The sequence below is a fragment of the Mastomys coucha genome, unplaced genomic scaffold (assembly GCF_008632895.1).
Source record: "Mastomys coucha isolate ucsf_1 unplaced genomic scaffold, UCSF_Mcou_1 pScaffold23, whole genome shotgun sequence".
Classification (NCBI taxonomy): Eukaryota; Metazoa; Chordata; class Mammalia; order Rodentia; family Muridae; genus Mastomys; species Mastomys coucha.
Window position 1 is genome coordinate 44,802,879 of NW_022196906.1, and position 21,824 is coordinate 44,824,702.

The 21,824-nt window shown below is 42.7% G+C and overlaps 2 protein-coding genes across 12 annotated transcripts in view; one reads left to right on the forward strand and one right to left on the reverse strand.

Moving 5' to 3' along the window:
* Window positions 1-2,007: 2,007 nt before the first annotated feature.
* On the reverse strand, window positions 2,008-7,659 carry CUNH11orf1 (chromosome unknown C11orf1 homolog). 3 transcript variants are annotated; one of them, XM_031346120.1, is made up of 4 exons: window positions 7,053-7,659; window positions 3,942-4,172; window positions 3,116-3,182; window positions 2,008-2,692 (listed from the first exon to the last, which is right to left on the reverse strand). In XM_031346120.1, exons 1-4 carry the CDS (start codon window positions 7,092-7,094, stop codon window positions 2,532-2,534), a joined length of 501 nt encoding a protein of 166 aa, XP_031201980.1. In that variant the 5' UTR covers window positions 7,095-7,659; the 3' UTR covers window positions 2,008-2,531. The 3 variants fall into 3 exon arrangements, with proteins under 3 accessions (XP_031201980.1, XP_031201979.1, XP_031201981.1); XM_031346119.1 differs by lacking the exon at window positions 7,053-7,659 and adding an exon at window positions 5,058-5,308; XM_031346121.1 differs by lacking the exon at window positions 3,942-4,172 and having other exon boundaries at window positions 7,053-7,351.
* Window positions 7,432-21,824, forward strand: part of Alg9 (ALG9 alpha-1,2-mannosyltransferase) — a 70,080-nt gene continuing 55,687 nt past the window's right edge. For 3 of the 9 annotated variants that reach the window (XR_004111955.1, XR_004111956.1, XM_031346110.1), the window contains exons 1-7: window positions 7,432-7,662; window positions 7,950-8,106; window positions 9,549-9,752; window positions 10,024-10,182; window positions 10,804-11,979; window positions 14,872-15,007; window positions 17,547-17,681. Coding sequence is in view for 7 of the 9 variants with exons in the window: in XM_031346110.1 (XP_031201970.1) it covers window positions 7,491-7,662; window positions 7,950-8,106; window positions 9,549-9,752; window positions 10,024-10,182; window positions 10,804-11,979; window positions 14,872-15,007; window positions 17,547-17,681 (2,139 nt within the window). In the remaining 2 variants the exon portion in view is untranslated. The other 6 variants (XM_031346113.1, XM_031346116.1, XM_031346111.1 and 3 more) reach the window with 5 other exon arrangements.

The window sequence follows — 21,824 nt, forward strand, 5'->3', positions numbered from 1 at the left end:
AGAGAGAGAAAGACACAGAGACAGAGAAAAGCTATTATAAAAAAATTAGAATACTTCTTAAGTCATTCTACTAGGCCAATATTACTTTACTATTGTCAAAGACAGTAGAAAAGCAACCTACAAACCAACACACATACACAGATTGAAAATAAAAATTGCCTTAAACAACATTATAGAAATTATAGCCTTTTAAATAGTTAGTGATGGAAACAATTAGGTATCCATAAAGAAAAAACCCACAAAACTTAGTAAAAAAAACAAAGCAAAACAAAACAAAACATGAAATTTGTCATTACTCAACATCATAAACACTACAAATTCCATAAACTAATGAGGGTTGGGGAGATCAGCTCTTTCACATCCTATTTAAGGAGAAGTTACAGGCACAGATGTTTCTGGCAACTGTTCTCATAGATTAGAAAGGAAAGGGAAAATGATGCTTATGTTTTATAAAAAAGAAAGAGCCAGGATATGTTTGATAGAACCACGTATGGTGAGGTGGAAGGGGGTGCCTCTGTGGGCCCATGCTGGGGCATCCTTCCCCGAGATACCAGCCACACGAGGTACAGTATAGAATAGAGTTACGTGGAGAGAGGGAGGGCGAGGGGGGAACAGGGAGAGAAAGGACAGAGGGTAAGAACGCTAGAGGGTAAGAGAGTAAGAGGGTGAGAAGGGGGCAAACAGCCGCTTTTATAGTAAGCCAAGCATACCTAGCTGTTGCCAGGTAACTGTGGGGCGGAGCCTAGAGGGACCGGTAACAAAGCTTACCTGCATCACAGTTAAGAGCACTGCCTCCCTACATTCACTGATTGACCTGAACTACTCACAATTCTCCTTCTATCTTCTGCTTTGCAGGATCTGCCTCAAACCAGTAGCTCACTCCAGCATCTTTTTGAGCCACCACCAAGACCTAGCAAGTTGTTATTCCATGAGCTGCTAGGTTTAGTGTGCTTAGCTTTGTTTGATCAGCAGGTTTCCTTGGTCCTCTGTGTGAAGGAGTTCAGAACTAGTTGTCTCTTTTTTTGAAGATACACAGAGATTATTAAGATGAAGTGTATTTCTGAGATGTGTTCCAGAATTAAGTCAAAAGAGAAAGTACATGGACATTAAACCATTGATGGTACGTAGTGCACAGGGAAGGTTACTAACCTTGCCTGTCTATGTTTACAATTCTCTGTGCTATTAGGGAAGTTTTCTCCATAGTCCTCTCATCAGGGGCTATTCAGTAAGGACATAATAAAAATGCTCTTTGACTGACTCCAGGGATGCACCTAGCAACATATAAGCTATGCTGGGCTTTTCAGATTTGCCACTGATGAAAAGCAGAGAGGAGTGTTTGACTAGAAGACATGGGGTTTTGACTTGAGATTGGGTCACACTCTGTAGTCTACTATGTAGCCCATAGGCAGGTCTCAAATTCCTAGCTATGCTCCTGCCTCAGCCTCCTGATGAGGCTCAGCCTCTGTATGTTCTAAGCATCAGCCTAAACTTTTTTTATTTTTATTTTTTATTCTCTCTCTCCGTCTTGCCTTTTGGTGCTGGAGATCCAACTCAGGGTCCTAAGCATGCTAGAAGAAAATGCTCTACGGAACAGCCACAGGCCCAATCCTGGTTTCAGTAGAGAGCCTAGGCTGGCCTTGCTCTTGCAATGTCAGCCTCTTAAATGCTGGAGAGCCAGGCATATGCCACCACACATGTTTCTAAGAGTGAAGCTCAGAGCTAGAGATATGGTTCATGATATTTGCCTACCATTTGTGAACCTTCGCTTTGATTCTGTTTTAAAAATTGTTTAATATTAGAGATTGTAGTTACAATCTTTCTCCCTTCCCTTTCCTCCCTACAAACCCAAATAACTTTGTTCTTTTTCAGATCCATGGCTTTCCCTCATTACCACACACACACACACACACACACACACACACACACACACACACACACACACACACGGCAGTTATATACTGTCTTAGGTTTCTATTGATGAGATTAAACACCATGACTAAGAGCAACTTGGGGAGGAAAGAATTTATTTCAGTTTAGAGCTTTTAAGTCCATCATCCAGGAAAGTTAGGGCAGGAACTCAAGACAGGAAACTGAAAGCAGGAGATGATGTAGAGGCTATAAAGAAGTGCTGCTTGCTGGCTTGTTCTCCATGGCTTTGCTCAACCTGCTTTCCTACAGCACCCAAGACCACCAGCCCAGCAATGGCACTGCCCCCTGTTGTATAGTCCCTCCTACATCAATCATTAATCAAGAAAATATACCCATTACAGGCTTGCCTACAGGCCAATCATATGGAGATAATTTCTCAATTAAAATTCCCTCTTTCCAGATATGTTTAGGTTTGTCTTAAGTTGATAAAAATTCACCAAGACAGAGTAAACAAAAATAGAGATTTTTTTTTTGGTGTGTTGTGCTTTATTTAGATAGAAATCATGTTAAGAGGATGTTCGAGTCTGCTTAGAATGTGCCCCTTTCTACAGTCTACTCCAGAAAAAAATGAAGCTACCTTTTCTCTTTTAGATTCCTGGCTCCTAAGATTGGTTCATGTTTGGATCATATACACACCAAGAGTAATGAGTGGGTTGAGGTTTTGAGTAGTTACTCATATAAGTTGACTTTTCTGTGCATTTGTAGTGAGGAGGATCCAGCTCAGGCTGATGTCCAGGAAACCAATGAGGCTCTCGTTTAAATCCTGTGGGAAGGAAAGACAACAGGAAAACAACCAACACAGAGTTTAGTAACAACCAACACAGAGTTTAGTAACAGAGCTCATACTTTTTCTCAGACTTGTCAAAATTGAGACAGAAGAGAAACTGTTCACTTAGTCACACGTTCATTTGACTTTTTTTTTTTTTTTTTTTTTTTTTTTTTTTTTTTTTTTTTTTTTTTTTTTTGAGACAGGGTTTCTCTGTGTAGTCCTGGCTGCCCTGGAACTCACTCTGTAGACCAGGCTGGCCTCAAACTCAGAAATCCATCTGCCTCTGCCTCCCAAGTGCTGGGATTAAAGTTGTGTGTCACCACTGCCCAGCTCTCATTTGACTTTTGAGTTCCTTCTATCTGCTGGGAACTGTGATGGGTGCTAAGAGTTAAGGATTAATAACTGGAGTCCACCTACTATGTGCTGATTGTGGCTTCTTCTTGTTGTAGTTTGCATCATATGTTGTTTCGAAGCCATGTCCAAACTAGAAAAGAAAAGTAGTAGATTGAGAATCTCTCTCTGTAGATAGTCCAGGGACCAGAGGGATGATGACTCAGCAGTTTGGAACACTGACAATTCTTCCAGAAGATCTGGGTTCAGTTCTCAGCATCTGCATACCAGCTCACAACTGTCTGTAACTCCAGTTCCAGGGGATCTAACACCCTAGCACAGATATACATGCAAGCAAAACACGTGTGTGTGTGTGTGTGTGTGTGTGTGTGTGTGTGTTATGCCTGCCTCTGCCTCCTGAGTAATGGGATTAAAGGCATGTGCCACTATTGCCCAGCATAAACCTTTAAAATAAAAACAACAAAAAAAAGAATCTAGTAGCTTATAGTGAACATCAAGAAGTAGGGACAGTGTAATATGAATTCAATTGCTCTGTATATGAGGTAGATTAGAGGTTTAGGTGGGATTAGTCTGTCATATTTTCTCATCTATTGGATGTTTGTTTAGGAGACTGAAGGGCAAGGTTCAGGTAAATAAGTCCAGAGGAGAAGCTATCCTGAGTCAGAAGACAATCTGTTCTTCTGTAGACTAACAGGCAAAATCCAAACACAGCAGACAAAAAGAGATCCACTTATCATCTGATAATTGGCAGGGAATATTCAACTTGATACTAAAGTGGGCTAGGTGGTCCAGCTGAAGGATGATCTCTCATCATTCTACACAGAAAATCTCACATGGCCCCTGGCATTTTTTTTTTCTAACAAAGGAACAGAAGAAGAGAAAGCTTTATTACCTGGGAAGGCAAGGGTTTAGGCTTTACAATATTCTTTAGGTCGTATCTTTCCTGGTTCCAGTTGCCTACCAGGGTACGGTTTGAATATGCGTTCTCATTAGTGGTGCATCTCCATCCGTACTGAAAAAACTTGGACATGTCATTCCAGTCTGTCCACACTTCTCCATGACCATCAGCATAAATAAGGCTGCCATAGTGTGGGTTTCTGAGATAACAGACAAGGTTTTGTCTCTGAAAAAACAATATAAAAGCTTACCAAAACAGAGCAAGAGCAGGAAAGCTGTCCCTTTCTACCTCTGCTTTGACAGTCTAGGTGCTAACACAAGCTAACACACCTTATTAACACTCCACACTTCTGTCCAAGCATAATTTATATGACTCTGGTTCCTCCTCTTCAGGAGGATGTGCCCACTGGTCTATCCTGTCAATCAGCAGTCCTGGATGACTGACTAGACAAATGCCACTGTCCCACATTCTTTGAAACAACAGAAACTATTTCAGCATTCCCAACATCATATGAGCAATTAGCTGAATGTTTTAGTGAGTTCAAGACATGAGAGCTGGGATACAAGGGTATTGATTCTGAGAGAATGAAAGGTAAAAAGCTGAATAACCAGATAACATAATAAACGAATAATGATAACTTTTCAGGTCAGCTTGAATAAGTTACTCTCTTTTTGCTTCACCTAGGAGTTATGTTGGCATGCTTCACTTTCTGTGTTCATATATATATATATATATATATATATATATATATATATATATATATATATATATATATATATATATATACATACATATATACATACATATATATATATATATACATCTTAAATATAAATCTTGTTTATTTCTGTGAAAATTTATCTTTCTGTCATAGGTACAAGAACATGCAATATGTTATCTACTGGACGCCGTACTTATAAAGGACAGGCTCTGTGTTTTGTTCATTGTTTTTATATATCCTCCCAATCAGTAGTTACTCTCCCAATGAATAGTTCTTTGCACACAGCAGCCAGTAAATATCTGTATTTTAAATTGTTGGCAAGCAATCAAAAGCTCAACTTTTTTGTTACTAAATAAGCCTGGTCCTTGGACTTAGGAGCAAGATGGTACCTGTATTATCGACGTGTAACTTGATGGTGAATACAGTGATTTGCTGGAAATTTTCAGAGAGCAACGGTAATTCTTATATGGCAGTTCCATGTTCATTAATGATGTCTCCAAACCTGATCTTTCCAGTTCTCCAAACAACGGTATACAGATCACCATAGACAGATGGCCATGGTTTGAGAGACACAACCCAACTGCCTTTTCATAGGCAGACAAACCCAGTACTAAAGCAGTAAAGCATGGGATTGTAGGTGACTGCCCTCACATCATCTACCTTTGTGAAGGTATGTGCATGATGTCACCAAACAGCATGATGACTTGGGTATGTGGACCCAGAAAGCCCAACAGGCCTAGTCATAGCCAGAAGGACAGACATCCACTCAGGTGTCAGGGACAGAAAAATAGGGCTGGTTTGATTTTTTGTTTTTTGTTTTTTGGCCATTTGATCAGTCGGTCACTAAGTCCTGTTGATTTCTGAATCAGTCTGCTACTTTTCATCTTCACTGCCTATTTCCAGTTTAGACCACTGTCTCCTTTTGTCCCTTGTACTGCAGGCAGTCTTTTATCAGGTTTCCTTGTCATCAACCTTGTTCATGACTAATCCTTTTTCCATAGGAAAGTGGTTTTTGAAAACAAATTACATTGTATTCCAAGTTTAAATACGTTAGTAGTTGCTGTTGTTAGAACACCTGGTATATATTTTATGTATATGACTACACTGTAGCTGTTTTCAGACATATCAGAAGAGGACATTGGATTCCATTACAGAAGGTTGTGAGTCACCATCTGCTTGCTGGGAATTGAACTCAGGACCTCTGGAAGAAGAGTCAGTGCTCTTAACCACTGAGCCATCTCTACAGCCCAGAACAAGTGGACTTTTAAGACTTATTTTACAAGTTAACTAGACCACCTTTGACTAAGAAAACTACAAAGTTAGCAACTGCCACAAACAATAGGTGGTGGTACAAGTCAGCTTCCCAGAGAGTTGTTCTTTTTGAGTATGCAAATGCACTGTTTGGGGTCTGTGCTCAAACTTGCTGGGACCACTCATGCAGAGTTTAGTTTACAGATCACTTTCTCCCATATTTCTTTGCAAATTCTTAAGCACTCATATATATTTTTTATGGTCTTTTGAGTATTCTCTAGCTAGGTCAGCCCAGGGTGGGTTCTTGGGATGGGAATCATTCACTAGTACTATGAGGAAAATGGAATACTTGGTCATTCTTTGTGGCTAGTTTTCAGTTTTTAGCTAACTACTGCCAGACAGACATGCCCCATCTCATCAATGTTACAGTGGTAGATCTTCTTTTCAAATGTGATCTTGGGAAGAAAGTTGATTTTTCTGAAGGCCACCTGATCAGAATTGTCAAGAACAAAAAGCCCTTACCAAATCAATAAATTAGCTTCTTTTTTTTTTTTCAAACGAATTTGAAGTTTTTCATTTTACACGTTGAAACCTCTAAGTTCCTGCTGGCTGCCATATTGGATTTTTAGTGGCTTTCTATAGTCTCAAGAGAAGGTTTAGGATATTAAATGGTTACAACACTCTATTTGGTGCGGCACACCTTTTAACTCTACAGTGTCACCTGCTATTCACTTTCCGGCCAACTGTGTTCAACCAGTCAAACAACTTTTTTTTTCCCACTATGATTTTATGAACATTGTTCCTTCTGCCTTTTTAATCCTTTTTACCTAGATAAAAAGAGCTCTCCTCCCCCAATTAGCTTTCAGCTCAGGCTTACTTCAGGAAATCTATACCTCCCTTCCCAACTTGGTAGAGCTTCCCCTTATGTATGCTTCATTTATAGTGTCCTGAATTCCTTCACTCACGGTGGGTACACACCCCATTCTATTTGAATTGCCTCTTTTGCTGTGTGCATTTGTCATCTGACAGAAGGCAGGCACTTCTAGTTCATCCATATACCTAACTGTTCTCACAGTGCCATGGAACAAAACAAGCGTTCAATACTACTTTTTGGAAATAGGATATACAAACACCTGGAAATACGTTGAGTAGCTGAGAGAACAGGAGGCAGCCATTTCAGAGGGTGGTGCAGTTAGAGCCCTGGGCCTCTAGAATACGCAGGACTCTTCTCACCCCTCAGTTAGTGACTGTATATGACTTCAAGCAAGAATGGCGAAGACGCTCAGGGCCGTCCGTGTTGGGCAGTCCGTGTACTGAAAAGAAAACGAGCCTTTGGAGGCGCACGAAATTGAAGGGGCAAAGCCAAGAGCTCCATTTCACTTTCACGCTTGTAGCTCCCTAGCAGTGGCTCCAAATGTTTACCCAGGTAACAAGTTGTTTATGGGTCATCAATTAGTGCCCGGTGGAATAGGGAGGGGGCAACGAGGCACATGCGAAGGAAGTGACGTAAGAAATGTGCGCCCGTAAGAAATTGTTTCCCAGAGAGCGCCAGCAGGTAGCCGGAGGAGACCATGGTTCCTCGGCGTCTCCTGTTGGTCGGGGAGGGGAATTTCTCCTTCGCCGCTTCGCTGATCGAAGGCCTGGATCCCAGCGTCAGTGTTACTGCTACCGGCTTCCAGCACCGGGCGGACCTGGAGGGAGATCCGGTAGCGCTAGAGAACCTACAGCGCCTGCGCGAACAAGGTAGCGCTTCCTAGTTCTCCGCGAGGCCCCGCCCAGAGCATGGGGATGTGGCTCGCGTGCAGAATGCGAGTGCGCCTCCTGGGGGCGCTCAGGTGGATGCTCAGGTGGCTGGTGTGTGTGCTCAGGTCTAGGCTGGTTTGCATGGTTTGCGGAGTGGTGGTGTTTGTACAGGTTACAGATCTTAAGACTAGGCTGGTTTGCATGGTTTGCGGAGTGGTGGTGTTTGTACAGGTTACAGATCTTAAGACTTCTTTTCGTCTATGTTTCACGCCTTTAAACTTTGCCAGGTATCGAAGTGCGTTTTGGTGTGGATTGCACCCAGCTGGCACACACCTTGCAACCAGACGACAGGGATTTTGATCGAATTTATTTCAACTTCCCTCACTGTGGACGAAAAGCTGGAGTAGCTAAGAACAGGGAACTGCTTGCCAAGTTTTTCGAGAGGTGAGGAAAGACGAGTCCTCGCATGGAAAAATGTTTCGAGGTGCCCATAACCAAGTTACCGCACACAAACTTTGTAGTTGGGGAAATAAGTTGTTAGGATACACAAGGAAAGAAGATAAATAAAACCCAGAGAAAATCATAACCGTGTCTTACAGAGATACATATAACCCTACATGTTAAAGTACAAATAGGTGTTTTGAGAAAAAAGGCAAGATTATTTTTTAAAAATTAGTGTGTATATGGGTGTGGAGGTCAGAGGACAACTTATAGGAGTTGGTCCTCCTTCCATCGTGGATCCAGGAGATAGAACTTTGGCTACCATGCTTGGTGGCAAGCATTATTACCACTGATCACCTAGATAGCCCCAAATTGTTTGTTAAAGAAATATGTGGCTGGTGAGATGGCTCATCGGTTAAGAGCACTGACTGCTCTTCTGAAGGTCCTGAGTTCAAGTTCCAGCAACCACAGGGTGGCTCACAACCAACTGCAACGAGATCAGACGCCTTCTTCTGGAGTGTCTGAAGACAGCTACAGTGTACTTACATGTAATAAATAAATAATAAATCTTTTTTTTATATGGATATGGGTGTTTTGTCAGCATGCATGTCTGTGCAACATTTGTGTGCCTCCTGCCCAGGGAAGTCCCACTTAGAGGGCATTGGAACCCCTGGGACTAGAATTACTCATGGGTGTCACCATCATATGGGTACTGTGAACTGAACTTCTGAACAAGTAGTGCTCGAAACTGCTGAATCCTCCAGCCCACCTCAATAATATTTTTAAGTGCAAATAGTAAGAGTCAGTATAACTTGATGACTACAAGATTGGATTTAAGAGCCACATGGCCTGGTTTCAAATCCTGGCTCACTATTTACTAATTAAAACTGTGGGCAAGTTTAGCCCTTATCTGCTTCTTTTTTTCCCCCCACATCTATAAATTGGGGCTACAAATAGCAGCTGCTTCTTAAAATGATTATGAATTTAAAATAGTACTTTACATCAGTATACCAAACTGTAGTTGTGGAGGGCTCCACTGGGCTATAGGTATTGAGAAACCTTCAACACAGGCAGGATTTTAAGTTAGGTAGTTGGAGTGTGTATGGTGTGTATGGTGATTATTAAAGCCAGTGCCTTATGCAAAATGATATAGTGCTCAGCCCAGCCCTGAGCTACAGAATAGGCAGAGAGCAGTAAGAAGTTTTCTAATGGGGAGAAGCAACACAAACAGTGGCCTTTCTGTGGCATACAGGAAAACAATATAAATGCAAAGCTGGTGACTAGTGTTGTTGTGGGGCCACTGGTAGGCTTTTTATATGCTTAGGTTTAACAGAACATGCAAATAAGATTAATTTTAATTATTTCAGAGTTAAACCATGTGCATGTTGTTGATTCCCTTGGTAATTTCTGTTTCTGATAAATTTCTGGGTTTTGCCCCCCTTAAGCTGTGCTGATGTTCTTGCAAAGGAAGGAGAAGTCCATGTAGCACTGTGTAGAGGACAAGGTGGAACTCCTGCTGACAAGCCCCAGAGAGAGTGGCACAACAGTTGGCAAGTAGTTGCCATGGCAGCTCTGGGTGGGTTCATTTTAAGTGATGTGTGTCCCTTTAGCTGTGAGGCTGTGCCAGGATACAAGTGCACTGGGTATAGGTAAGTAAATATCATAGGCCTAAACCTTCTCCCCTTTCATCTTTTGCATGAAGTATTAAAAAAAATTAAAAGCAGGCTTTTTCATTTCCAATTTCCTGATGTAGTTCAAAAATACTTGTTTACTAATGGAAGCCTTCATATGTATGTGTGTGTATATATATATGTATAAAAGTATATTAATATATATTATATATGTGTATACATAGTTAATTTAAATTAAATTAAATGTAAATAATATTTAAAGAAGTTATTTGTTCATTTATTCTGGCAGGAGTCAGGATAGGCCCTTTCATATAGAAGGTGCTTTGACCTATATCTTCACCCAGAGCTTACCCTTTGAAAGCTCTCAGCCCAGAACTTTCAGAGTCAGCCTGGAGGACCGGTGGTTTTCCTTTACAGAACCAGAAGCACTTCCAGGAAAGCTGAACAGGTAATCTTACGTGTGTTGACAGTCTGCCGGCACATCTGTCTGAGGGTGCCAGGTCCTCTGGAACTGGAGTTACTGATAGGCGTGAGCTGGCCTGTGGGTACTGGGACTTGAACTCTGGTCCTCTAGAGAAGCAGCCAGTGCTCTTGCCCTCTGAGCCATCTTTCTAGACCTGAAGGTAACCTTTCAGGTAGCTGGGAATCCCTTCTGTCCCCAGCTGTACCATGACTGTCTTCATGGTCACTGCATTTTGAATGGAGGTAGATGATGTTGGTACTGTGGGTAGGTGTCAGGCTGTTAGAATATAGGGGTGGTGGCAGAGTATATGCTAATTCCCAGGCCTGAGAGGATAGTTCAGTGGTAGAGCTAACTTGTCTAATATGCCCAAGACCCAGAATTTGCTTCTGTCATTGCAAGAAAACAAAACAAAAATTTAATCCCCCCAAACAAAAAAACAACCATCCCAAACCAAACCCAAAAATGTCCATGCTATTTCTCCATATGACAGACGGTTTATTTTCAGGATCAGTCTAAGGATACTTGTTTTCTATAGAAGAACAGATGACTTTAATTCTAGCAGTTGTAATTATTGCCTGTGAGAAGTTATTTTATGTGTTTAAACAGGCGGTTCCTTGAAGCACCTTCCTGTCATCCTGTCAGAACCGTCAATGAGAAACTCATTGCCGATTTGGGCAAAACTTTTCCCTTAAAAAAGCTGAAGTGTCCCCTCCCTTTGTTGTCATGGGGAGGCCCCAGTGTCCTCCCTCCAGTGAACTGTGACCTTCTGCCTACCTTTTGGATTCATCTACATGAAGATAATTCATGTTCTGAGTTCCTGAATGGTGAAATAATACAAGAAATGGAAGAAATTCCTGTGTCAGTTTCAGAATGTACCCTTCCTGAGAGTCCTGCAGGAGATGGCTGCAAAGCTGCTCAGGAAGGGATCTGTGAACAACAGGTCAAGCTCGGTCTCAGGCCTTCTCTTCTTGTCCATGCTGAAGCTGTCATCCATTCTCCAGAATTCCTCCCAGGCTCTCTGCATGTCCTCAGTGGACCTGTCTTTCGGAAGTGCCGCATTTTACCTTTTATGATGCCAGCATTTCATGAGACTTTATTCATTCTTGGATTTGATAAAAATATGAAGGAGGGTTGCCTTTGGCCGCTGCTGGATCGCCTGAAGGCTACTCTAGGTAACCTTCTGCCTCCGACATTGCAGGAGGGCTCCAGTTTGAGCACTTCAGTGGAGTTTGTCCTTCAACCAAATGGAAAGGATTATATAATTCATGTGAAGTCTCTTAATTTTGGCCAAGATTGCACTAAGAATCTGATTATTGGATCTATTGTTACACCTAAGATTGTTAAACATAAACATCAGTGTTTTGTGTTTGTTTCCATAAACTTGGACTTATTAGCTATGCTTGCCTATGATATTTCCGACTGGAGAATATTGTGGACTTTTGATAACCGTTTCCTGAAAAGATTTGTCCCCGGGAAAATAGAACACTTTAAAAGCTATTCTCTGTATCCGCCACACTATGTGCATGATGTTAGTTTCTGGTTAGATGAAAAGAAAGCATTTGATGAACTGGAGTTTCACACTGTGGCCCGAGCACTGTCCCAGGACACTATTGTTTCTGTACAGTGCCTTGATCGTTTTCAGCATCCAGAGACTCGACAGGTCAGTCTCTGCTATCGATTGACCTATCAGACTTGTGATAAGGCGCTCACCCCACAGCTAGCAGCAGCAATGCAGTCCCAGTTCAGAAAAGAGATTCAAAGACAGCTCCATGTTTTACCTAGGTAGGTTTAGTGATGTCCTTTCTACTGTATATGTTGTATGTGGGTGAAAAAGAACAACTTGAAACTTGTTCCTTTCTGGACTCTGGTGGTTTTGTTTTATTTGTTTTGTGTGTGTGTGTGTAAAAGTTGTTGTTGTTGTTGTGACCCAAGTAGTGTTGATGGACCCCAAAGATGCCTGTGAACATCATTTAGATTGGCTGGTCGTGGATGGTGGTGGTGTCCTTTGATCCCAGTGCTTAGGAGACCCACCAAGGCTACATTGTGAGGCCTTGTCTTAAAAAAAACAAACCAAACAAAAATAACCCTTCAGACTGGTGGCTGGTGACCTTATTGTAGTTCAGCTTTTTGATCCTGAAAACCAACAAACAGAACAAGTATTTTGTACTTTACTGTTCTCTTGCTGAAGAGGCTATGGAACCTAGATGTCTCACCACATGTATTTAAATATATATGCCACATTTTCAGTTCCTCTTTCTGGCTTTATTGAATTAATGAGCATTTTTTACATGTTTTATACATTTGGGATTATCATTATGATACTGCTATCCTTCATCATTAGCTATTGAAGTTAGAGAACCTACACGTGTCAGAGCTAGGGTTGACATTTGGGCCTGTCTGACCAAAGCTCTTCTCTGTTCACATCCTTACTGCTCTTTTCTTAGTCTTCATCAAAGGATACATAAGGATACAGGTGTGTTCTACTGGTTGTATGTGGGCTTGGTAATTAATGACTGTGTATGGGAACTGACATAGATGATCAATCTCCATTTTTACGACTGAGGAAGTGGTACACCTTTTGGGACTCTGTCAAGCTCAATAAGCTCAGTGTTCTCTCTAGAATCCTGTATGTGTTTCTACTGGTAGGCAGCAGTGCTGTTAGGATTGGGTGAGCAATCACCTAGAGTTGTCTTTGTAAAGTATCTTTGTGAAAGGCCCCTGAAATCAAGACTGGACGCCTACCCCTTAAACAACAACAGCAACAACAGCAACAACAACAACAATAACAACAGCAACAACAACCCCCCCAAACAAAACAAAACAAAACCCAGCTCCTAACAGGAGCGTTTCTTTTCCTTTCTTCCTTCCTTTCTTTTTTGTTGTTGTTAATGTAGTGAGAATAGTATGTGTACTCGGCTCTCAATTAGAATATAGCTCCTCCATTTATTACCCAAGCAACTTTAGACCTTGGCTTCTTTAGCAGTAAAGGCAAGGAGGCTGAGAGAATTAAAAAGCACGTATGTAAAAAAAAATCCAACAAACAAACAAACAAACAAACAAAAACAAACCAAAAACCAAACAACAACAACAAAAATGCCTACAGCTGCATTGTAGCAATGTTAGTGACATCTGCCTGCTTGAATGCTCTGCGTAGCATTTCTTTAGGTTTTCATTTCTCAGTCTGAATTCTGGCCTCACTGGGCCTTTTAGAGACCTCTCCTTGGGTAGGCAGCTGTGCTACCTCCACACACTATGCTGTAGCGCTGGCAAGGTGGAGTGCTGAGAAGTGGAGGAAGCCAATTAAAGAAAGGGAGAAATACTCGGGTCAGAAGTGGGAGGGCTAGTGAAGGCTGCCGTTCCGGCCTTCGCCCCAATTGGTCCATTGAAACACTTTCAGTTTTTATTGCGCATGTCAAGGCTTTTTGTCCCTCGGCGGACACCGTTCCCCAGTCAAGCAATGTCTGCGCCTTCACTGATTTCGTAGCGTGCAGAGTTCTATCCTTTCCCCGACGTTAGGCATGGCGAGCCGAAGGGCCCGGCAGCGTCTCAAGGGCGGCGGCGGCGGGGACGCGGGCCCGGCCGCGGAGAAGCTGCGGGAGCTGCTGGGCAGCCGGGAGGCAGGCGCGGAGTCGCGGCCAGAGTGCGTGTGCGGTCGGAGGGCGTGACTGGCGGGAGGGTCGGGCGGCTCCCCGGGTCTCCGCCCGGAGCCGGGGCTCTGTCCCCGCCGGGGCTCTGGCTCACCCGGGACCTTGTCCCCCGCCGGGGCTCTGGCTCACCCGGGGCCCTGGCCACCGCCGGGGCTCTGGCTCACCCGGGGCCCTGGCCACCGCCGGGGCTCTGGCTCACACGGGGCAAAGCCGGGGCTCAGGCTCACCCGGGGCCCTGGCCACCGCCGGGGCTCTGGCTCACTCGGGGCTCTGTGCCCCGCCCGGGCTCTCGCTCACTCCCCGCCGGGGCTTTGCGCTAGTCCTGGGGTCTGCTCTCCGCCGCTACCCGGCACTCTTACTCATGCCCCTCGTAGGAGCGTCCCAGTTCGATCTTCGCCCCTCCGCAGATCCCTGCATCTTTTCAGCGAGGGTCTGCAGTGCTTCAGGTTCAAGTCCACATGAGCAGGCTTCGCGTTGGTTAGAGTTAGCCTAGCCTCTGTGGGAGCCGTTAGCAAGAGAATGCCTTTTACACCTGAGTCTCACTATAGTTTACTGTTTTCTCCCTCCCCTTGGGCCTCCAAGCCGGTAGAGTAGGTTAGACGTACATTAAAGGAGCTGTCAGCATATGGGAACAGAGGAGGTCTACACCTGCACCTTAAGTTAGGCCTCATTCATTTGAAGGAGGAGGAAAATAGATACAGCTAACAAGGAATGACTTTAAGGAAGAAATGGAGAGTGAAGAACATTGCGGTCTTCATGTGAGTGATTAGTTAGTTGGTTTGAGGTGAAACAGGCCAAGGTGTATGAATTAGTGTGTACCTTAGAAGCAGGAAGTGGACAGTGCGATTGAAAACGCAATTTGAGAATGAGTAAGCATTCTCAAAGATAACAAAGCCTTAGTTCTTTTAGGTGAATGGTTTTATTTCAATGCTGTCTTTTGCTATTACTGTCTTTCCTGTCTGATTTCAGTTTTCCCAGCAGGACCTTCCTGATAACACTAATGATTTTGCTTTTTCCTTCTGGGCAGGTCTGGAAATAAAGCAGGGCAAGTCTGGGCCCCTGAAGGATCCACTGCCTTCAAGTGTCTGCTCTCAGCGAGGTTGTGCGCAGCCCTTCTGAGCAACATCTCGGACTGTGATGAAACATTCAACTACTGGGAACCAGTAGGTGATCTCGTTAGCTGCGCTTTAGTTTTTGCAATCCTAGGGATCTAACCCATGGTTTTGGGCATTCGAAGCAAATGCTTTACCAGTGGGCTACATCCCTATTCCCTAGTTCTGGGATTTTGATCTTGATTTGGTACTTAGGCCAAATTAAATATGTAGAATGTAAGCGTGGAAAATATTAAAATAAATTGTTTTCATTTTTATATCCTAAAAACTGTTGGTTTATGGTTGTGAGGAGGATTATAGTTCACATTCCAGCAGCTCAAGTGTAGGCGACTTCAGCTCTAAAACAAAACATGACAGCCCAGTGTGGTGGCTCATGCCTTTAACCACAGCACTCTGGAGGCAGAGTCAGGCAGCTCTTATGAGTTCTAGGCCAGCCTGGGTTACACAAAGAGACCCTATCTCAAAATAAACCTAATCTGATATCCTCATCTGGTTTCCAGACATACAAACGTATACCTACACTCATGCAGATATCCACACCTAAGTCAAATAGGTCTTAAAAGAAAGCCCATATTGTTGATTTAATTACTGTTGAAGTCTGTGACCTTTACGTGGCACCCTCAAAGGTGATACTTACAGTTATCTTTTAAATGGTTTTGAAAGTCTAAGTAATACTTGTGGGCATAGGTTTTCAAGCTAATGATTACTCCAGAACTTGAGGGAAATAAAATCATGCATTTGCTTCATGTCCAGATCCCATTTCTTAGACAGAAGCCACATTCTTCCACCTTTCTAAGTATATTTCTTCTTATTTTTAACAAAATAGTTGTGCTGGTTAGTTTTATGTCAACTTGACACAGGCAGAGTCATTAGAAAAGAAGGGAGCCTCATTTGAGAAAATGCCTCTATAAGACCCAACTGTCCCTACATAAGAATAGGCCTGTAGGGCATATTCTTAATTAGTGTTTGGTGGGGGAGGGTCTAGCCTACTGTGGGTGGTGCCTTTCCTGGGCTGGTGGTCCTGGGTTCTATAAGAAAGCAGGCTGAACAAGCCATGGGAGCAAAGCAGTAAGCAGCACCCTCCATGGCCTCTGCATCAGCTCCTGCCTCCAGGTTCCTGCCTTGCTTGAGTTCCTGTCTTCACTGCGTTTGATGATTTAACTATCACATGGAACTGAATTTTTTTCTACTGGTTTGCCTTGTCCAACTTTGATGTGGTAGTTTTTGTTTTATCTTATTATATTTTATCTTGATGTATTTTTTAAATGAATGAATGAAAACCTAGGTACTATCGTAAAGATTAACTGTCATTTATCTCTCCTGAGAGAGGGAAAATCAGTTTTGTCCAGTAAAGTGGCACTGGGGATACAACCACTCCAGGACAGGCCTCATGCTCAGGAGTAGTTGACCAACAGTTTGGTTTTTTTTTTTAATTCCCCTTTTTGGATGTGATTTAATCTTGTTTTCTTGGTTTTGTTGTTGTATTGAGTCTTTCTTTTTTTTTTCTTTATTTTAAAGATTTATTTATTATATGTAAATACACTGTAGCTGTCTTCAGTCACTTTTTCTTCTCTCTCTAGCCCCTCTGGTCCCGCTTGCTCTAGCCCCACTCACTCTGGCCCAAAGATTTGTTTATTTATTATATGTAAGTACACTGTAGCTGTCTTCAGACACACCAGAAGAGGGCATCAGATCTCATTTTGGATGGTTGTTAGCCACAACGTGGTTTCTGGGATTATGAGCTCAGGACCTCCCGAAGAGCAGTTAGTGTTCTTAACCTCTGAACCATCTCTCCAGCCTGAGTTTTTGTTTCTTTTTTGAGGAACAAAGTTGGACGAGTGGGGATGGGGAGAGTATCTTGAGGCACAAGGGAGGGGAAGAATATGATCAAAATATATTTGAGCTAGAAAATTGTTTTTTTGTTTGTTTGTTTGTTTTTGTTTTTGTTTTTGTTTTTTCGAGACAGGGTTTCTCTCTGTAGCTCTGGCTGTCCTGGAACTCACTCTGTAGACCAGGCTGGCCTCGAACTCAGAAATCCGCCTGCCTCTGCCTCCCAAGTGCTGGGATTAAAGGCGGGCGCCACCACCGCCCGGCTAGAAAATTGTTTTAAATAATGAAAAATATAATAATAGAAAAGAAGAAATGAACCCTTTTCCCTTCACATTGCTCTGGATCACGGTGTTCTATCACAGCAAGAGTGGCCTTCGCTAGAATGATAATGTTGCTCATAGTCCACTTACAATGTTGTTTCTTGATTTTTTTTTTATTGACTTCCTATTACAGAAAAATCGGAAGTTACCAGATCACAGTTTGTATCAAAAAACAGAAGATGCTTACTGTGTGCAACTTAAGGAAAATAAGAGAGTTACAGTTTTTTCTGTTTTGGTTAAACATTATTTTAAGAAAATAAGTTCAGTTAAAATTTTAGCTTCTTCATTTAAAAATATGAGGCCATGTGTTTCTTTTCTTATTCATTAGGTACAGATGTTAATTCTCAACGTTTTGTCTCTAACAATTTCGGCACAGGTTCTTCACCTGTAGGCGCTCTAGAGGGGCTTTGCTGGCGTAACACGTCTGCTTCTACTTTCAGACACACTACCTCATCTACGGAAAGGGCTTTCAGACGTGGGAATATTCCCCGGTGTATGCCATCCGCTCGTATGCTTACCTGATGCTGCATGCCTGGCCAGCTGCATTTCACGCACGGATTCTGCAAACTAACAAGGTAAGGGCCGGCCTGGTAGCACTCACATCCACCAGGAGGTAAGTCTAGGGCCAGTTTTGAAAAGAGAACAAAACCTGTTGACGGCTAAGAGACTGATTTCTTTCTTTTCTCTTTTCATTTTTCTTTGAGACAGAGTCTTGCCATGTTCTGCAAGCCCACGTGCTTTCCCCATCATTTCCTGGGTTACTGTGTGGCCTCCTTTGAAAGGATTGTTTGTGCAATTGTCATTCCTCTTATGCTAGTAGGGAAGCTTGTACTTAGTATACATTGTGTTACGTGATGGGACAGTGACCAAGTCTAGTCTGCCTTCATGCCTTAACAGTTCTTTGAGGTAGAGTAGGAGAAAAGTACAAGGCAGGATGGGGAACATTTTAAGAGGGTCTAATTTAAGTAGAGTGCTCAAGACCCCGGGACTCGGGGTTACAATTTTTGTCAGTCTGTGTTTTGGTATGAATTTTTAAGTTTGTTTTGTTTGGAGTTTACTAAGTTACTTGAATATTTAGGCTTATGCCTTTTGCCAAATTTGGAAGAGGAGTGTGTACATGTGGTTGGTGTGTGTGTCTGTGTTATACATGTGTGTTATACATGTGTGTTATGTGTGTGTGTTATACGTGTGTGTTATACATATGTGTGTTATACGTGTGTGTTATACATGTGTGTGTTATACGTGTGTGTTGTATATATGTGCATGAATACACACGTATGCATGCGCAGATTTGTGGGTCTGCGTGAGTACATGTGCCTGTGCATGAGTGGAGAAGCAGAGGAGATACCAGGAATCTTTCTCTTTTGCTCTCTACCTTATTTCCTTGACACAGGGTCTCACTAAACCAGAAACTCCGTTTTACCTAGGAGATGGTCAGTGAACTCCTAAGAGTTGCCTGTCTCTGCCGCCTGATGCTGAGGTTAAAAAAGCACATGGCCATCCACGCCTGGCTTTCACATGGGCACCATGCCTGAGTGTATGTCTTCTTGCTTGTATGGCATGTGCTCTTAGTTGTGGAGCTGTGTCCCTAGCCCCAAATCTAGGAGTTTTGTAATTGTTATTTATTTATTTTTTTAAAGATTTATTTATTGATTATATGTAAGTACACTGTAGCTGTCTTTAGACACTCCAGAAGAGGGCATCAGATCTCATTACAGATGGTTGTAAGCCACCATGTGGTTGCTGGTATTTGAACTCGGGACCTTTGGAAGAGCAGTTGGTGCTCTTACCTGCTGAGCCATCTCTCTAGTCCCTTTAGTTGTTATTTTTAATCGTGTGTGTGTGGGGGGGATTGTGCCTGCACCTGCCTGTGGAGTCCAGAGATGTCAGAACTCTTGAAGTTGTAATTACAGGTTGCTCAGCTACCTGACATGGGAGCTGGGAATTGAACTCTAGTCCTCTGGAATAATAACGCAAACCCTTAACCACTGAGCCATGTCTCTGGTACTAGGAACTGTCTTTGTAAATTGAAGGTCTAATGAGAAAAAGGTCAGTGTTATTCTCATATAAATTAGTTTGATTTATGGAGAGAATGTGGGGTAGATTGAATGAGACTGAAAAGTAGGGAGAGTCCAAGTTTGTGTATGACCCAATGGGATTTAATGCTTGTGGGTTTTTTGTTCATGTCTCTCCTCAACCCATTGACAAGTTTTTGGGTAGGAGATGTGGTTACAGTTGCACTTTTTCACAATGATCAGAGAGGTGGAACACATAGAAAGTGGCAGGATACTGTCTCCCTCTCCACCAAGTATCATGTTTCTGACTTTTTAGGTTTGTCTTTGCTTATTAACTTGTTGAAGGAAAAATAAGATGGAGGACTCAATAGAAAACCAGCAACTTGAAGCACTTACAGTTGTTTCTAGTTGAATGTCCATATCACATTGAACTTGCTGTTCCCAGAGTCGTTTTCTGTCACTGTCACCTGATGTATGTGACATGAACAGCATATGTTACAGTTTCATCATGTGGCTTTGTATATTCTGAATAAAAGCATCTTGGAGGGCGAGGGTTATTTGGTTTATACTTCCAGGTCACAGTCCATCATTAAGGGACATTAGCTCAGGAGCCCACTCGGAGTAAAACAGAAACCATGGAGAAATGCTGCTTGCTGGTCTGCTCCCTGGCTCCTGATCAGTTAAGTTGGCTTTCTTATTTTTGTAGACAAGTCTTGCCTTGAGGTCACAAAGATCTCTGTTTCTGCCTCCCCAGTGCTGGTATTAAAGTGTGTGCCACCACACCTTTATAGCTAGCTTTCTGTACAGTCCAGGTCTATTTGCTAAGGGATAGTGCTGCCCATAGTGGGCTGCACTCTCCTACATCAATCATTTTTTGAAACAGTCTCTCAGATGTAGCCTCAAATTAGTTTGATTAAGGCAGTTCTTCAAGGGAGGTTCTCATCCGAGGTGTCTCTAGGTTATGTCAAGTTGGTAATAAAAACTAACCAGGATACATGAACATGGGGAGGAAGATTTCCCTTTTGTTCCTACTTCAGTTCCATCTTCCTGTTAGCTCTGCCGGCCTGAGTCCAGAGGGACCCACCTGTAAGGAGAATTCTAGTTTGTAGAGCAGTGACTCTCACCCTTTGTGCCAACACCTTTGGGGTTCCATATTAGATATCCTGCATATTAGATATTTATATTATGATTTATAACAGTAGCAAAAATATGGTTATGAAGTGGCAATGAAAATAATTTTATGGTTTGGGGTCACTACAATGTAAGGAACCATTTAAATGGGTCGCAGCACTGGGAAGGTTGAGAACCACTCCTGTAGTCTGAACCCTACTTCCTGATGCTGAAGGTAGAGTGGAGTGTGGGTGAAAGTAGGTGTGTAATGTTGGCACTCTACTCCTGGCTGCCTTCCCCCTTGCTACTCCCTGTGGTACTCTGCTTCTGAATCTGTGTGTGAATTCCTCTGCCATATGCACCGGGCGGGGCCCCACACCCAGGCCCTGAGTCTTGGCTGTGCAGCCCTGAAGCCTGGCCTTCCTGTTTGTTGCCTCTGACTTTCTTGTGTATCTGAGTTGCTTCTCACTGTGAATGGACTCCCTGGTGTTTAGCAGGTGGCATGTTCTTCATGAGTTTGTCATTCAGACATCCCTTTCTGTGAGTTACCCTTTCCCATCCTTTGGTTGCTTTTATGTTGTTTTTTAGTGCAGTATACTTTTATTTTGGGTAAGATAATTGACAGATTCTTACAAGAAGACAAAGGCACAGAGTGCATACATATTGAGTTTCCAGTTTGCTTCTCTGACCTTTGCTTGTTTTTAAATTAGGTTTTCTTTTTGCTTTTGAGATGGATTCTCACTTTGTAGCCGTGTTGGCTACTTGTATTTATTTTGTTGTGTATGGAAGCAGAGTTAAGCTGTAAGGATTCAGTGCACCTAACATACAGTACTCTGCAACATAAAAACAAATCAAGGGGCTGGAGGGGTGGCTCAGTGGGTTCATGCGTGCCCAATGCTCTTTCAGAGGATGTGGCTTCACTTCTCAGCACCCACACAGTAGCTCACAACCATAACTAACTGCAGTTCCAGGGGATCTAATGCCCTCTTCTGGCCTTCTTGGGCACTGCATGAAAGTGGTTCACAGATATGCATGTAGGCAAAACACAAAATAAAAATAAGTAATCCTTAAAAGTTAGTCAGTACAACTCTTATTGTTGTTTGTATTAATCTGATGCCATTAATCATAGAACTTGTTAGCCAGTATTACAGACATGTAGGAGACAGGAATTAAGTCCCTCAATCCCAGCCTTTCATACACATGCAGTTTCCATAGCTCTAATGTCTTTTGTAAATAATCAGTATATAAAACCTTCTGGCTCTTTAATACAAGCTGTTGTAGTCAGATGAAGTAGCTTCCATGTACAGTCCTAGCGCTTGGGAGGCTGAGGCAGGAGGATTACTGTAGGTTTGAAGTCATCCTGGGATCCATCATGAGTGTCATACTAGCCTGCGCTGCAGTGAGACCCTGTGTTAGGAGGGGAAAGGGAGGAGAAAGCCGGCACTTACTGAGGGAGCAGCATATGAGCAGCATTGCTCAGCTTCTCCACCCTTGCAGCCTGAGTGTTCACGCATGCTTAGTACTCTCTCTAAAATAGATGTAGCATGATTAGTTGCATACTTATAATTGGATATTTTGTACTTTTTACTAAAC